At 45.2% G+C, this 17,195-nt stretch overlaps 3 protein-coding genes and 1 non-coding gene across 18 annotated transcripts in view; 2 read left to right on the top strand and 2 right to left on the bottom strand.

Annotated features, from left to right (window-relative positions):
* Nucleotides 1-263: 263 nt before the first annotated feature.
* Nucleotides 264-1,496, bottom strand: LOC106575186 (claudin-24-like). The gene has a single exon (XM_014151497.3). The coding sequence runs from the start codon at nucleotides 1,223-1,225 to the stop codon at nucleotides 542-544; it is 684 nt and encodes a 227-aa protein (XP_014006972.2). The 5' UTR covers nucleotides 1,226-1,496; the 3' UTR covers nucleotides 264-541.
* A 1,647-nt stretch (nucleotides 1,497-3,143) lies between these two features.
* LOC106575185 (H(+)/Cl(-) exchange transporter 4) lies at nucleotides 3,144-11,724 on the top strand. Its single transcript, XM_082963414.1, has 14 exons — nucleotides 3,144-3,311; nucleotides 3,990-4,150; nucleotides 4,380-4,479; nucleotides 4,753-4,940; nucleotides 5,141-5,263; nucleotides 5,428-5,634; nucleotides 5,755-5,835; nucleotides 6,000-6,272; nucleotides 6,555-6,827; nucleotides 7,907-8,093; nucleotides 8,228-8,429; nucleotides 8,610-8,806; nucleotides 9,592-9,811; nucleotides 10,384-11,724. The coding sequence occupies exons 1-14, from the start codon at nucleotides 3,299-3,301 to the stop codon at nucleotides 10,472-10,474; spliced, it is 2,316 nt and encodes a 771-aa protein (XP_082819540.1). The 5' UTR covers nucleotides 3,144-3,298; the 3' UTR covers nucleotides 10,475-11,724.
* A 497-nt stretch (nucleotides 11,725-12,221) lies between these two features.
* The window catches only part of LOC106575187 (CLIP-associating protein 1-B), a 36,498-nt gene continuing 31,524 nt past the window's right edge, over nucleotides 12,222-17,195 (top strand). For 7 of the 15 annotated variants that reach the window (XM_082963403.1, XM_082963407.1, XM_082963405.1 and 4 more), the window contains exons 1-3: nucleotides 12,222-12,532; nucleotides 13,291-13,910; nucleotides 17,049-17,127. In XM_082963403.1, coding sequence (XP_082819529.1) covers nucleotides 13,716-13,910; nucleotides 17,049-17,127 — 274 coding nt within the window. In that variant the 5' untranslated portion in view covers nucleotides 12,222-12,532; nucleotides 13,291-13,715. The remainder of the gene's footprint in view (nucleotides 12,533-13,290; nucleotides 13,911-17,048; nucleotides 17,128-17,195) is intronic. The other 8 variants (XM_082963408.1, XM_082963411.1, XM_082963412.1 and 5 more) reach the window with 2 other exon arrangements.
* LOC123728343 (U4atac minor spliceosomal RNA) lies at nucleotides 16,560-16,689 on the bottom strand. Its single transcript, XR_006760229.2, has one exon. It is a non-coding gene; the product is annotated as a U4atac minor spliceosomal RNA (small nuclear RNA).

The following is a 17,195-nucleotide window of genomic DNA, read 5'->3' as shown; positions in this document are numbered from 1 at the left end:
TTAATTTAGTTGTTGGACAATAAGGATGATAGATGCTGTAAAAAAAATAATTGGTATTGCGATAAGATATGATATCCAAGGCAATCATTGACATTGACATACAGAATAATCAACCTTGGTCAGAATTGTAGTTTACAGTCCTTTCACAGACGATATACCGCTTGTCATCAAATTCTCTGGCACCATTGCACACTATCTCTTCCACAGTACCAACAGTAGGCACAGCGACATATTAGGAAGAAATGGCAGCTTTTAAAGCTGTAGTCTCTTTGGTTCCATAAAGAATTTCTGTTTGACAAATGTACAGTAGGTGATATTTTTGCAAACATGACATGCACAAAACCCTGTTCGAGTGATTGAAATAAGTACCAGCATTCTGTCTCAATATATGGAGAAAGATTTGTCCCAGCAAGAGTACTCAATAACTATAGCTAATGTAAATAAGCATGAAAAATATTTAGATAAGCAGTGTTTTATTCACCATTGATAGAGACAGGGCAGAGGCTACTGAGAATTTCTGTTCTCACTTCTCAATAGCTTATCAAACATATTCCATGGACCTCTTCCTATGTGGGGTGTTGGTACTGTGTACGTATGTATGTCTTCTCGGTAACGGTATAGGCATTTGTAAGGTGCACGGCTCCTCTTGTAGGCACACGCAGGAGGTGACCAGCAGAGAGCCAGCCACCAGGTGTAGAAACCCCGCCGTCCAGCCACAGAACAGGGCATCCCCAAACTCCCAGCGCGGCACGATGGCCGGCACGGCCTCATCGAAGAACCGCATGACCGTCAGGTGAGCGATGTAAGACACAGGTATGAGACCCAGTATCCCTGCCACCAAGCACAATATCCCTCCCAGCATCTTCATCAATCTCTTCACCCTCAACCCCTCAGGCCCCTGGTTCCAGCTGTTGATCCAGTAGCTTCCAGGAATGGCTAGCAGGAGACCCAGGAGGCCCGTGGCCACTGTTACACACATGAGGATCCGGGCTAGTTTGATGTCCGGGGGCAGGCCGAGGAGACTGTCATAAGGTCTGCACTCCAGAATTCCAAGGTCCTGCACCACACACGTCTCCCACAGGCCCAGCTCGTAGCTCTCGGCGGGCAGCAGGTCGGTGGACAGGGTCAGCCAGGTGGACATGATGGTGGTGGCCAGCGAGCAGATCCAGGCACCAATAGAGAAGAGGATCCCGAGGAGTTCCAGAACGCACACTCCCGGATCCATAGTGCTGCCCACTCTGAGAGGCCACTCTCCGGCTCAGCTCAGCTCTGGCTCCCGAGTCGCCTGCTCCCCCTGTCTCTCTGTGCCACAGTCAGCTGCAGCCAGGGCTCCCGACTGCTTCTCTCTACTCCTGTCTTTCTGAACTACAGCCAGTTGAAGCGAGAGGAAGCTACAGCCAGTAGGTTCCTACCGAGGCTCAATTTGTTCAAAAGACCGTACGCCCAATTAGGGTTTACAACTACCAGCATGGGCTGGGAGGGAGTAACTTCTTCAAACGATCAGTAGCTCACTCAAAACATGCACGCATCATCTGCAGTTGAGAGGAGGAAAGTAGCGGCTTGCTGACATGTTGCCCTCCCCTTGGAGGCTCGCTTCCGCCGCTGCTTTGCTCAGTGGTCAGGAGAGAGTGACTGAGTGAGAGTCAGACGCATTGAACAACAGCATCATTCAGATCTATGGTGATGCCCATTTCCACACACACAGTGAGGAGGTTGTAGCCTACGAAGGATGCTTTTAAAATGCAGACAGGATGTTATAAAAATGCTGATTTATTTCACAAAACATACACACGCAAACACACACATAGGGGTGTCATGTGAGGATATGGGGGGGCATAATGATTCTCCTCTGGAAGAATTTGCATTTTTCAAACACCCGAAATAACATTTTCCCCTGCAATCTAGAACCATAATCATAATGGCTAATTCAATGTCAAAAATATTTGATTTATTCATCAAGAAGGAATCAATAGGCTACATAGCTTTGCCAAATTATACCGAACAAAAATGTAAACGTAACATGCAGCAATTTCATTGATTTTACAAAGTTACAGTTCATATAAGGGAATTTGTCAATTCAAATAAATTCATTAGGCCCTAATCTATGGATTTCACATGACTGGGCAGGGGCGTAGCCATGAATAGGCCTGGGAGGGCATAGGCCTATCCACTTGGAAGCCAGGCCCACCCACTGGGGAGCCAAGCCGAGCCATTCAGAATGAGTTTTCCCCCACAAAGGCACTTTATTACAGACAGAAATACTAATCAGTTTCATCAGCTGTCCGGGTGGCTGGTCTCAGATGATACCGCAGGTAAAGAAGCTGGACGTGGAGGTCCTGGGCTGGCGTGGTTACACATGTGAGGCCGTTTGGACGTACTGACACATTTTCTTAAACGACGTTGGAGGCGGTTAATGTGCCCTTTATGGGCATGACGCCACTGAACACACACAAACAGGGTGAAAATGCTATTTAAGTTTACGGAATTACTTATTTCTTTCAATACTAGCTTTGTTTCTTTAGAAAATGATCCACGGAGTGTTGCCAGGGAGATGAGATTATATAAGAACAAAACTGACCGTGTCTACCTATTAAAATAAGGCTGATGGGAGATGGGGAGAAGACATCCGATCCTTTGGTTGCTATATCAACTAAAAATACAAAACAAGCTATGCTGCTGCTAGGGCATTGACATGTCATCTATAGATTTAGGAGACTCTGAATTGATCAAATACATTAAATAGCCCGTCTATTAAGTGCTATTTTAAATAAATCAAGTGATTGTTTTAGTATACAGAGGTACTCAAAGCGGTGCATTTCTTTGATTTGGAACAATATCCGGTGATACATTCCTTTTCCTGTATCAGATCTCTGACATACAGAGCTTGTGACCCAAGTAGGAGGCTGAATATGCAGGCCATGTCAAGGAGAGAAGAACAAACATTTTCAACACACAATAGTACACAAGTAACACTTTATAGAGGCAGTTTAGTGGTCTGGTTGTCTCTCTGAGTGAACAGTAGCCTACGCACTGAGATGAATAAACGGATAAAAACATGTTTTTTTATTTCAGCCACAAGGCGTCGCCATTTCACTACCCACAATTCCACCTTCATGCGTTGACAGGTTGAGCAAATGCATTGTGGGAAGCAGAAACCTATGACGTCCTCTTCTCTGTATTTTCTAAGCAGGTTTGGCTGGTGACGACCTAACACAGTATGAAAATGCATTCAATATTGGTGATTATATAGCTGAAAGATATAGATGTGTTTATTTTGAGCAGACGGATCGTGTGAACAATGGACGGAGACGGTAAGCATGAATTTCATTGCATGTCTAATAATGCCATAATTAATAAAGGGAGAAGCATATCTGGCCAAATGTTAACTAGCATGAACGTTAACGGTCTGATTACATCCATATCTACGTACTATGGCTAGCTATGTCTACTAGCTACATGAAGGCATATGTCACTGATCAATGATTTGTAATTCAGTATTCATGCATGGCCCGCAAGTAGCTAGTCTACTCTTGTATTCTTGACTGCTCAGTAACGTTACTGTTTTCACTGCCTCTGCATGACGTCGCTACCTTCAGAGGAAATAAAACCACAGAATTATAGCGACCATGTATCCAAGTAAGCTGCTAATGTAGTTAGCAATAAAATGCTAATAAGAACATAAAAAAGGGCCACTGTCTGCCCAGGACTAATGTCCAAACTGAAGCTAAAACTTGGACACAGTATCACAAGGTCTGTCTGGTGACCCGAATACCAACAATTACAATTTCATACATCTCATGGGCATTATTGAGCTTCATACAGTGTTGAGAATCGGAGACCGGACTTGGCTGGGTTCGCGGTCTCTTCAACCTCTGTCTGTGTGTGTCTTTTCGAGGTGTTGGGATAAAGCGGAAGCTTCTCGCCGTTGGACATGTGTGAAGACCATCATTAGACAATAAACAAAAATCGTATTTTGTCTCTCTGTCCAGGGGCCAGCAGTACTGGGGCCACTCCCTCAGAGGAGATGAATGGTACTGGGAACCTGATGGACTTCCTGGATGAGCCCTTCCCAGACGTCGGCACCTACGAAGACTTCCACACCATTGACTGGCTCCGGGAGAAGTCGCGCGACACAGACCGCCATAGGAAGGTGAGGGGGGAGCGCGCGCGCGCACACACACACACACACACACACACACACACACACACACACACACTTTCTTCTTCATCCCCAGAGGATATAATTCTTCTTCTTCATCCTCTTCTTCTTCATAATCATCATAGAAAAACTTGATGTTAACCTGATTATGTTAACCTGATTATGTTAACCTGACGATCCGTTGAACCTGCCGCTGATGGTTGATTGATGGTTGTTCTAGATCAGCATCAAGAGTAAGGAGTCTTACTGGGAGCTGATTAAGAGTCTTCTGGATGCCTGGTCAGGATGGGTGGTGATGCTGCTCATAGGAATGCTCACAGGTAGGAACCGCGGAGGCATCCTGCAAAAGGTCTTGCACCTTTGGCGCTGCGCTAGTCTCTTGTAGTATGGCGCACGTGAGATTTGCTTCTGGGTGCCCGGGATTCACGCTGCACGCACATGACATGACGCATGGCTCTCTTAACAACCAATCCGAAGTCACACAAGCCAAGAGTTGTGAAATACCACGTCTGGTCTGAATCCTTTTGATAGGCTTTGCCCGTTCCCTTGCGTGGTGTGATCTGTGATCTCGTGCTGTGTGTCCTCCCGTGTAGGTACGCTGGCTGGAGTGATAGACCTGGCTGTGGACTGGATGACCGATCTGAAGGAAGGGGTGTGTCTGTCTGCTCTGTACTACAGCCGGGAGCAGTGCTGCTGGACCTCCAACGAGACCACCTTCGACGACAGAGACAAGTGTCCGCAGTGGCAGAAGTGGGCCGAGCTGATGACCGGTCACTCTGAGGTCAGCGGATCAGTAACCGCTAACCAGATATCCTCTTGATTAAAGCCACAATGCTGAGCCTGTGTTTTAGCCCGACGAACAGCAGCCGTCACGTGGCTAGATATAGTGGGGTTTACCTTGGTGTTTGTTGTGATGGAGGGTGGGAGGATTGTGTATCAGGTCCTTAAACCCATACATTCCACCTGTTCTTGTTTCTCCAGGGTCCCGGGGCGTATGTGTTGAATTACTTCCTGTATGTGTTGTGGGCGCTGTTATTCTCTTTCCTGGCTGTGTCTCTAGTAAGGGTCTTTGCCCCCTATGCCTGTGGGTCAGGTATTCCTGAGGTGAGTGTTTTGAAATGGTAGCGTTCGTTAATAGAAAATAACCATAGTACAGTATTTTAAATACTGCATTTTCATTGGCTGAAAAGAGTGTGCGTTCATTTCCGATAACAGCGCAGTTGCAAAGGTTATACCAATGAGGGGCTGCTGTGTGTCGTCTTGGGTAGATCAAGACCATCCTGAGTGGGTTCATCATCCGGGGTTACCTGGGGAAGTGGACCCTGCTGATCAAGACGGTGACCCTGGTCCTGGCTGTGTCCTCCGGGCTCAGCCTGGGGAAGGAGGGGCCCCTGGTCCACGTGGCCTGCTGCTGTGGTAACCTCTTCTGCTCCCTGTTCTCCAAATACAGCAAGAACGAGGGCAAGCGCAGAGAGGTACGGTTATAGCCCATTACGCTCCCATTTTTACGGAAATAATACAAATTGGGGAAATGTAAACAATTTATCCAAGTATTTGGTGTAGTCTGTATGTAACTCGGCTTGTCTGTTGTGCAGGTGTTATCGGCTGCTGCCGCTGCTGGGGTGTCCGTGGCTTTTGGAGCTCCGATTGGAGGAGTTCTCTTCAGCCTGGAGGAGGTGTTGTACACTTAAGTCCGTTATAAATCACCTGCTGCGTCCATTCAATCAAATGTCATCTCACTTCCAGATATGCAGCCATTATTTTCCCTGTCCATTACCTTTTGACGTACTAAAGTATTTCGGTAGAAGTGCCGTCGCTATGTCATCTCTGTCCTCCTCAGGTGAGTTACTACTTCCCTCTGAAGACCCTGTGGCGCTCCTTCTTCGCTGCGTTGGTGGCGGCCTTCACCCTGCGCGCCATCAACCCGTTCGGCAACAGCAGACTGGTCCTGTTCTACGTGGAGTACCACACCCCCTGGTACATGGCTGAGCTGGTCCCCTTCATCCTGCTGGGGGTGTTCGGGGGCCTCTGGGGAACCCTCTTCATCCGGGGGAACATCGCCTGGTGTAGGAGGAGGAAGACCACTCTGCTGGGGAAGTACCCCGTCCTAGAGGTAACTAACTGTGGCACTAACTGACTTAGCAGGAAGTAGCTATTCAGAAGAATGTTTTAATGCAATGATTGTGATTTGGCCCGTCTTAGTCGAATGCACTGATTGTAGTTAAGTTGCTCTGGATAAGAGCCAACTGCTAAATGACTCAGACATTATACCAGGTTCTGCTTCTTGCTTGCTTTTTGGGATCTTTGCCGGTTTACTGTAAAGCACTTTGTGAGAACTGCTGAAGTAAACGAGGGGTCTTCATTAATAAAGGTGATTTGATTTGATTGATTTAAGGTGATTGTGATAACGGGTATTACCGCGGTCCTGGCGTTCCCTAACCCGTACACGCGGCGCAGCACCAGCGAGCTCATCTCCGAGCTGTTCAACGACTGCGGTGCGCTGGAGTCCTCTCAGCTGTGTGACTACGTTAACAACCCCAACATGAGCCGTCCGGTGGACGACATCCCAGACCGCCCTGCTGGACCCGGGGTCTACAGCGCTCTGTGGCAGCTGGCCCTGGCTCTTATCTTTAAGATTGTAATAACTATCTTCACCTTCGGCATGAAGGTCAGTTTGCTGTACAGCATGGCTAGATGGGGTTATGATAGCTGACGTAAGCAGTTATGAAGTGTTACTGAACTGCTTATGGATGCGTTATGTATGGGTTATGAAATATGAAAATATTAGGTCCTTTTATGTAGGTACCCTTAAATAAAGTGTTACCAAGTTTTGAGTAGGATAACCGTGCTCTTTGGGCGATTGTTGTCTTCAGATCACCTCTCAGCCATGTTGTTTTATGTCCTCTGTGTTGTCTTCAGATCACCTCTCAGCCATGTTGTTTTATGTCCTCTGTGTTGTCTTCAGATCACCTCTCAGCCATGTTGTTTTATGTCCTCTGTGTTGTCTTCAGATCACCTCTCAGCCATGTTGTTTTATGTCCTCTGTGTTGTCTTCAGATCACCTCTCAGCCATGTTGTTTTATGTCCTCTGTGTTGTCTTCAGATCACCTCTCAGCCATGTTGTTTTATGTCCTCTGTGTTGTCTTCAGATCACCTCTCAGCCATGTTGTTTTATGTCCTCTGTGTTGTCTTCAGATCACCTCTCAGCCATGTTGTTTTATGTCCTCTGTGTTGTCTTCAGATCACCTCTCAACCATGTTGTTTTATGTCCTCTGTGTTGTCTTCAGATCACCTCTCAGCCATGTTGTTTTATGTCCTCTGTGTTGTCTTCAGATCACCTCTCAGCCATGTTGTTTTATGTCCTCTGTGTTGTCTTCAGATCACCTCTCAGCCATGTTGTTTTATGTCCTCTGTGTTGTCTTCAGATCACCTCTCAGCCATGTTGTTTTATGTCCTCTGTGTTGTCTTCAGATCACCTCTCAGCCATGTTGTTTTATGTCCTCTGTGTTGTCTTCAGATCACCTCTCAGCCATGTTGTTTTATGTCCTCTGTGTTGTCTTCAGATCACCTCTCAGCCATGTTGTTTTATGTCCTCTGTGTTGTCTTCAGATCACCTCTCAGCCATGTTGTTTTATGTCCTCTGTGTTGTCTTCAGATCACCTCTCAGCCATGTTGTTTTATGTCCTCTGTGTTGTCTTCAGATCACCTCTCAGCCATGTTGTTTTATGTCCTCTGTGTTGTCTTCAGATCCCGTCTGGGCTGTTTATTCCCAGTATGGCTGTGGGGGCCATCGCTGGGAGAATCGTGGGCATCGCTGTGGAGCAGATGGCCTACCATCACCACGACTGGATCATCTTTAAGAACTGGTGTCGTCCCGGAGCCGACTGTGTTACCCCAGGTCTCTACGCTATGGTGGGCGCTGCCGCGTGTCTGGGTGAGTCGTCATCAGGGTAGTGTTCATTAGGCACCAAACGGAAGAGAACAGACTGAAACAGGAAGGGATTACTTCCCGCTCTATTAAATAAACACTCAAGTCATTAGGTTGACACTTTTGTTTTGTCGTTATAGGAGGTGTGACCCGGATGACCGTGTCCCTGGTGGTCATTATGTTTGAGCTGACCGGCGGTCTGGAGTACATCGTCCCCCTCATGGCCGCAGCCGTCACCAGTAAGTGGGTAGCGGACGCCTTTGGGAAGGAGGGTATCTACGAGTCCCACATCCAACTCAACGGCTACCCCTACCTGGACGTCAGGGACGAGTTCACGCACAGGTATTATGGGATACATATTAGGAACTTTGTCATTCCTCCTCCTCCTCAGGGGAGGACCCTCACCCCTCCCCTAGTCAAGTCTCAACCCTGCAGGAGTCAGGAGTCACCCCTTCTCCAAGGGCAGATTACTCCAGGAGTTGGAGTAATCTGTTCAGAATTTCCAATGTGATCCGTACACAGGACCCTGGCCACGGATGTGATGCGTCCCAGGCGCAGTGAGCCCCCCCTGGCCGTGTTGACCCAGGACAGCACCACGGTGGAGGACGTGGAGACGCTCATCAAGGACACCGACTACAACGGCTTCCCTGTGGTCGTGTCCCGAGAGTCAGAGCGCCTCATCGGCTTCGTCCAGCGCAGGGAACTCACTGTGGCCATCAGTAAGACATTAACCCTGGTTCTCTCTCTCACACTCACACACACACACCACACACACACACACACACACACACACACACACACACACACACACACACACACACACACACACATACATACATACATACATACATACATACATACATACTTTATTGAAATCCACAAATTACATTACAATCAAGAAGGATTCAGATATTTCGAAGGTCTTGGATACATAAGGATACAAAAAGCACCTTCTTCATACAGCTAGGATGCCCATAACAGCTGAAAGAGAACAGTACCTTGCTAATTGCTTTGCTCAAGTCTTAGGCGGGCCTGCGATCTGAAGGCCATGTACTGTAAGCCTATGTAACATGACCGAGGCTGCCAAATATCTGCGCTACCCGACTTGCACTCATATCCAAGGCTGTACAAGCGTGATGCGAGGGGCTTGTATTTGAGAAGCTTTTTGGCAAAGGCCCACTCCATCCAACAATCACACGAGCAACCCACTCCCAAAATGACCTCTCTCTGGTCTCCCTCTACGACGTCCATATCTGACGTGCTAAAAGGCCTGGTTCCGTTTAACAAAACAGCGGGACTGTGTCATCAGGTTGTTTTCACCGTGAAATGATTGGCTAAACAGGAAACATTTTGTTTGGAGAACATGAATAGCAAGTTGTGAACATAGCTGCTGTAAGTCCCATATAAAACCGTCAGCATGTGTTGAACCGTCCTGTGTTTAATGTGTCGGTTCATTATTTTCTGTCGGGTCTGAGGAGCCAAAGCTGATTTTTCTCCCTCTCAGAGACTGCCCGTCAGAAGCAGGACGGGGTGGTGAGCAGCTCTGTGGTCTACTTCACGGAGGACAACCCCCAGGTGGCTGAGGCCTGCGACCCCCAGCCCCTGAAGCTGCGACGCATCCTCAACCTCAGCCCCTTCACCGTCACGGACCACACCCCCATGGAGACCGTGGTGGACATCTTCAGGAAGCTGGGCCTCCGACAGTGTCTGGTCACCAGAAGCGGGTGAGTCTGTCATCAGTCAATTAACCAATACAGTCCAGGCCCGGGGTTTCCCGACAGCGACGGGATTTAGGCTAACTACTGTTTTAGGAGACGTAACGTGCGTTTCCTGAAACGCCACGCAGACAGAACGTTGGCTAAATGCGTTGTTGATGCGTGTGGCGATAACAACAGGATTGAAAGAAAGACGGCGCTGCTCTCGGATCAGCGTTCTCCCTTTCAAATCTTACCTTAACGTCAGAATTATTCCGCGATACTGACGACAGATCAGCTCCTATGAGATATTATCACCTATGGCTACAACTATTGAAGCGTCTAATTCTAATGCTTACTCTAAAACAACGCGCTTAATCAAGTGCTGCTATAGTAACGAGGGTTTTGGGAAACTGCTCGGAGATTTAAGTATGCTCCTAATGAAGGTTCTAACAATAAACTTAGCTTTAACATGCTTTTGGGAAAAAGGACCCAGTATTCTAAAATAGGCTCATTTTACTTTGGTGTTAGATTTATGAAGACTATCATTCTGAGGTTTATTGGATGGTGGAATGATTTTTGTTCCGTCCCCTTCTCTCTAGGCGTCTGTTGGGCATCATCACTAAGAAGGATGTCCTCCGTCACATGGCCCAGATGATGAACCAGGACCCAGAATCCATCATGTTTAACTAGTGGCCCAAGACGAAGCAGCTTTATTATCCCAAGGACCTCTCTGCCCCTCCCCTCCCTCAGATTGTAAATAGTCGAACGCTACTGTAACCTGTAATGAAGAAGAGTCACTCCTCAAATACAGGCCCCCAGTGTTTAGAATGTAGGGATGGAGAAAGAGGGGTGAAGGAAGAGGGGGATCAGGACTAAGATGGGTAAATGAAGGGTGTGTGGACCAGAATGGAAGGATGAATCAAGAGGGGTGTAAGGATAAAAGAAGAGGGTGTGAGAACCAGGAAAGAGGGACCAAGAGGGAGGGGTGGAGGAATAGGGGTGTGAGGACCAGGATGGAGAGATGAAGGGAGAGAGGTGCCAATCATGGCAAGGAGGGAAGCACCTTATGTCTGGGATGATGAGTTGTTTTAGTTTGATGTGCCGCTGACGCCATATTTCTGTTTTCAGTGACGCTTCAACACCTGCTGTGACTGACTTGAGTCTAAGTTGTCAATGTTAAGTCGGTGACCCTTAGAACCCATTGTTCCCAGGTGTTACTTTGACATTTGCGGCTTCTCAAATGTTTCTCAATATTGAACTGTAATAACATAGTTTTAACACTGGTACTGTATGTATTTGCTAGAGGACAGCATATAATGTCAATTGATTAATTTACCCAGACTTTTTTGTTGTTTTTTTTTCAATGAAGAACGCACTTTGGAAGAAAAATAGCTGAACTAGAAAGAGCCACCAAGTCCAATGTTTTTCTTGTTACTTTATAGTTCTCACTCCATGCTGTCCCTCACCAGTTTCATAGGTTTAGTTTGAATATGCCGAGGGAATGTGTTGTGGAAAATAACTGTGGAAATATCGAACCTGCCTCACTTCGGTTCTTTTTGTTTGATTTTATACATATCAGTCCAGACAAGAGCCACAGTGGTTGTGATTTAGCCACACTAGGTTCTACTTCTTTGTCATTTCATACTGAAAGATAATTCCATATTTATTCATCTTTTTTTTCAAATCCATCTATCCATTGTTACTACTGTATTGAGAAAGTATCGATTGTCATTATCTCGAGCAATTGAACACTACTGTAGTTGTTTTATATGTATTCTAATGAGCTGTTCAACGTTACTGTAACTTGGAACTGGTACAGAAAACGGATATTTGCACTTTTGTTGGTGTTTGTAAATAACGTCTAAGTGATGCTCAATATATACTATTTGCAATGTACACGGTTCTGACATTAAATAAAAGGGGCATTGTGTCAACAAGAATGAGATATTTATGTAATTGTATTATAACATAGATACAAAGTTTAAGACATAATTCAATTGCAGGAGGCATATGATACTCATCACATGCTAGTAATATCTTTGTCATATGTGATGTTGAAACACAAGGAACCATGTGGAAAAGGGATAATTGAGGGTTGCTATAATATTATTTTGAGGTTCTACTGACAGACAGGTTATGATCACATTGTTTTAAAAAGGATGACCAAGTTCTAAGATAAGGTCATCCCATAATAGCCTGCGTTTGACACCTGCACTGTTTTAAAATTCAAAGGCTAGCTCTACAAAGTGAAATAGTTATTTACACAGTGTTTTATTATTATACGTTTTATTATAAAATAAGACAAACTATTTGAGATACAAAACAACACAAACAACACACTGTACAAACTCTTAAATGTCAGTGTTTACCGTTTTGCAATAAAAAAATTGAAAGTGAGAGTGAGCTTTCAGTAATAGGCAGCAGAGGGCACTGTTGGCGTGCAAACAAGCTACAAATGTATGACATTCACTGGAAACTATTACTGTAAACCAAACAGCTAACGTAGCTAGCAGAATCTTTTTTTAAGTAACTGTTGTTAGCTAGATGATGTCATCACACATTGGATCGAGCTAGCTAGCAGGCTACATAACGTTTGTTGTGAGTACTGTACTTGGCTCCACGCATACAGTACGTGCGGGTTCATCGTCTGCTAACTTACTAGTAGTACTGCTGGAAGTCCAGTGTCCTGGCTCTTGATTTTTTCCTAACGAATCTGAACTGAGACGAGCGGCTGGATGCAGATGATTGGTAATTGGCTAACTAGCTAGTTAATAATCCCTTGATAAACTAGTGACGAGAATTGCCTAATTCTAGTGTAAATGAATTGACCGCTGATATTTGTTAGCATCATTTCAGTGTTTGCTGGTAGCTGCTAGAGACAGTTAGCCAACGGAGGCTAGCTAGCTGGAGGAGACAGTGAACCAGCTTGGCGTGCTAGCTAGCGGCTAGCTAGTTAGCTTCATCTAGCTAGTTAACGTCAGCTACGTTTCCTCTCCTTGATTCAGTGTTGGTTTATAACGTCAGCTGCATTTAATCTAACGTTAGCTAGCTAACTATTTAACAGTAATGTTTTCACCAGCTAGATAGTTATTTGTCTGTATAGCAAATAATTCGTCATATTTCAAGTTAGCTAGCTATCCGTTTTGTTTAGCACAAAAGCTATCTAGCTAGCTATCTAATTTACTAAACTAGCCAGCTAGCTTGGCTAAACCAATAACACTAGGTAGCAACTTTCACAACATGTGCAGTAGCTAGCTAACTAGCTAGGTAACTAAAGTTAACTAAGTAAATTGTGTATCGATGCTCCAATAAACATGGGGCTTTATTGCTGTGTAACGTTAGTGTGTAATTCTCAGTTCAGTAGTCCAGCTAAATACAATTGTTATAAACTAGCTACTAATTGTTACACTGACTGTAATTACACTGTGTTGCTTAGTTTGTGTTACAATGAGGCCTATTGTTTGGAGTACCTGGTATAATAATTCTGTATCCCCTTGGGATTTTAGGTCTACAAGAAAGCGAAGAATTACTGAAGAATGAAGTACAATCATTTCAGCAATCCTCTTCTTCATCCTCCGTCCTCTTGTCCACGACTTCTCATTTTTGTAGTTTGATCTGGAACACGAGTGACCTAAAACCTCTGGACAGTTCCTGACTGGACGGCTGTTATCTCCGCATTCTCGCCTTCCCCGTGATTTCATCTCCACAGCATACCCTTGAAATAAAGGGTCAACTTTTTGGGATAAACATTACACACTTTCTGGGATATAGGAAAGTGTGTAATATATCTGGGATATAGGCCTACACTCCAGTTAAGATCTTCTCTGTGAGCGGACTAGGCTCTGTGAGCGGACTAGGCTCTGTGAGCGGACTAGGCTCACATTTTTCCTTGTCTCGTGACATTGTGGTGTTATACCTTTGGTGAGACACTATGGAGTGGAATATGGAGTACTGTATGGAGCAGGTTATGCAGAAGGACCTGGGTAGGAGACTACAGGTGGGCCAAGACATCATAGACTCCATCCTGGACAAGGACAAGTCCCAGGACCTGGAGCAGGACCAGACCATGCTGGACAGAATGGTGGATGGTGTCGCTACCAACTGGGTCAACTCCAGCAATTTCAAGGTATGGGATACCATGGGATGGCACTGTCACAGGCAGCCAAAAACTTGCCACAATAACCATAAGGTGAAAGGTACTGGTGTAACACAAGTGTAGGAAATAATCTGTCATTCACTGGGACATAGTTCAGCAAGGGTGTGTGAGACTGTCACCTGGGGGGAGAATATAACCTACAGGGCCTGTGGCTTCAAACTTCACACGAAGGCTCGTTGTGCACAATATTAGGTGAATTGCTTTATAGGCCTTCTTCATGTGTACTGCAGTGATGAGTTGACCATTTTTTTTCATTTGTATTTATTTCAACTTTATTTAACCAGGTAGGCCAGTTGAGAACAAGTTCTCATTTACAACTGCGACCTGACCAAGATAAATCAAAGCAGTGCGACACAAACAACAAAACAGAGTTACACATGGAATAAACAAGCGTACAGTCAATAACACAATAGAAAAAAATAAGTCTATATACAGTGTGTGCAAATGGTGTGAGGTTAAGGCAATAAATAGGCCGTAGTAGCAAAGTAATTGAAATTTAGCAAATTAACACTGGAGTGATAGATGTGCAGATGATTATGTGCAAGTAGAAATACTGGTGTGCAAAAGAGCAGAAAAGTAAATAATAATTTTTAAAAACAATATGGGGATGAGGTAGGTAGATTGGATGGGCTATGTACAGCTGCAATGATCGGTTAGGTGCTCAGATAGCTGATGTTTAAAGTTAGAGGGAAATATAAGTTTCCAACTTCAGCGATTTTTGCAATTCGTTCCAGTCATTGGCAGCAGAGAACTGGAAGGAAAAGTGGCCAAAGTAGGTGTTGGCTTTGGGGATGACCAGTGAGATATAACTACTGGAGCGTGTGCTACGGGTGGGTGTTGTTATGGTGACCAGTGAGCTGAGATAAGGTGGAGCTTTACCTAGCATAGACTTATAGATGACCTGGAGCCAGTGGGTCTGGTGACGAATATGTAGCGAGGGCCAGCCGACGAGAGCATGCCGGTCGCAGTGGTTGGTGTTATATGGGGCTTTGGTGACAAAACGGATGGCACTGTGATAGACTGCATCCAGTTTGCTGAGTAGAGTGTTGGAGGCTGTTTTGTAAATGACCAGTGGGTTAGCTCCTGACGGCCGTTGATGGCTACTCACTACCATGGGGCTTTTAATAGCTGGTTGTCATTAAGAACAGTGCAGAATGAGGTGGATGGACTCTAAACCACTTGGTGTCTGTGATCCCTGTGTATCCTAGTACTCTGTTCATTTGAAGGTCTTCTTGACCCCCAGATCCCACCAGAGTAGATCTCATCTTTGCCAGTCCTAGAAAAGATGTGATTGTGATTCATCAGATGTAGCCTAAGCCTAGCTAGCCTACATGTCCAGTAACCCAAAACATTACATCACCCACCCATTCTTTCACTGTTAGGTCTTCAGCCTCAGTACAGGCACAAACACAAGATGAAGGCTGAGCAGTAAGGAATTCGTTCTTCACCAAGGGTTATCTGTTTGGTGGCCTTAATCCTCTGTGTTTGATCTGTATCCACTAGAGACGGTATTCCAGTAGGGACATTTGTCCTGAAAACACACAATATAATATGGGACTCTTGTTATCAGCAGAGCAGACAATTCGACCCCCTACCCAATCTTTAGGCTATTATCCTAACTGATACAATTCCCCAGAACTGTTTATGACAGCTATTCCAACTCCACAAATGTCCAGCCAGACTGTCAGTGGTCAGAGTCTCTAACGGCTTCTTCCATTGAGGTGGCGGAGCGGGACACTATAGACGGTATCGCAGCTTGTTTTGTCTGTGCTTTCAGGCTGGAGCTGACCTCTGAACTCTGTGTGTGATGAAGGGAGAAGCCATGGCAACAACTCTGCTGCCACACACACACACACACGCGCGCACTCACACGCATAGAAAACAGCTTACCTCTCTCGCAGCGAATCAGGACGCTGCACCCTGTGCTGCTCTAGAAACGGTGTCCCCTCCAATCAGAGTGATTGCTCAGAGAGAACAGTACAGTAATGGGGACATGGACTCCCACGGCGATAGTGGTGAGCTTATTTTACAAACTATCATTAGGCTACCCCAGATGAGAGCCAGTTTGTCTGGTGTCTATCTACCTGGGCTGGCCCCCACAAGTAGAGGGGAGGAGAATGCCACGTGAATGGCTAGGAATCAATGAATAGGCTAAACCTCTACGTGAAGAATGATCAGGATTTAGTTGATTTTCTCTTTTTGCTAGCTTCTGTCATCGCCCTACTAGTAAAGACCAGTTAGTTTTTATTATCAGCGCTGGAAGTGCTGTGTTTTTGTTTCAGCATCAGATGGGAGTAGGTTGAAAGCTGTTGATGAAGAAGGAAAGGAAGGCAGGCCTAGTCAAACACTGCAGGACTTTCAGAGGGAGGGGGCACTGCAGCAGGCTCACAGCTGTTGATGGACAACCTGTTCTGAAATGGTGTGTTTTTGTGTTCTGTCACTTCTGAATAGTCGTCAGCAATTAAAGCTATTTACACAGACACATTTTTTGATATGCAGCAATAATGAATTTGTATTTACAACCAGCAATAATGTTCAATGTGCAATTATCTACTAGGGAACATTAAACAGCAGGAAACTGTTCAGAAATTGTTCTCATTCTACAAATATAAACCCTGGGGTTCCAAAAATTGCACCATAGCCCAAGCAAGAAGCTCAGGTGATGCAAAGGTGTTGATTATGGCGTTAGCAGGGATACTCTCACTACACGTTCATTGAGTGTCCTATGCCACCCCAAGACAAGGAAAGATATCTTCCTTAGTGCCAGCCAAGACCTAATCAAATCTCAAAGTGGTTTCCGACATGGTTAGTATTTTATTTTCTACTGTAGTCCTACAGCAGCGTAAGTAGGTTGTTTACAATATATATATTATTTGTGTTTGAGGGCTTCCTTTGCTTTTAACATTTTATAAACGGAACAAAACCAAGATTTATCACATTACCCACAATCCTTTGCAACGGAGCTTGTATTTCAAAGGATAATTTTTTTATCTTATGCATTCTTCTCTCTCAAAAATGTGTAACATTTATGCTTTTGTTGAATAGGCTATGTTATTTAGAAAAAAATGTAGGTATTACATTTTTTAAAATTTTGATCTTCATTCTTAGGTGGCTTTGTTGGGAATGGACATACTGACAGCTTTAGTAACAAGACTACAGGAACGGTTTAAGACACAGATTGGAACTGGTAAACTATCCCTGGCAATTGTATGCATTGCATCTTTATGATTCATCGTTTTCTTGAGTCCTTGTCAC

This window comes from Salmo salar, chromosome 17 (assembly GCF_965601325.2).
Source record: "Salmo salar chromosome 17, fSalSal1, whole genome shotgun sequence".
In the NCBI taxonomy this organism is placed as follows: Eukaryota; Metazoa; Chordata; class Actinopteri; order Salmoniformes; family Salmonidae; genus Salmo; species Salmo salar.
This window is presented reverse-complemented; position numbering and strand designations above follow the sequence as displayed.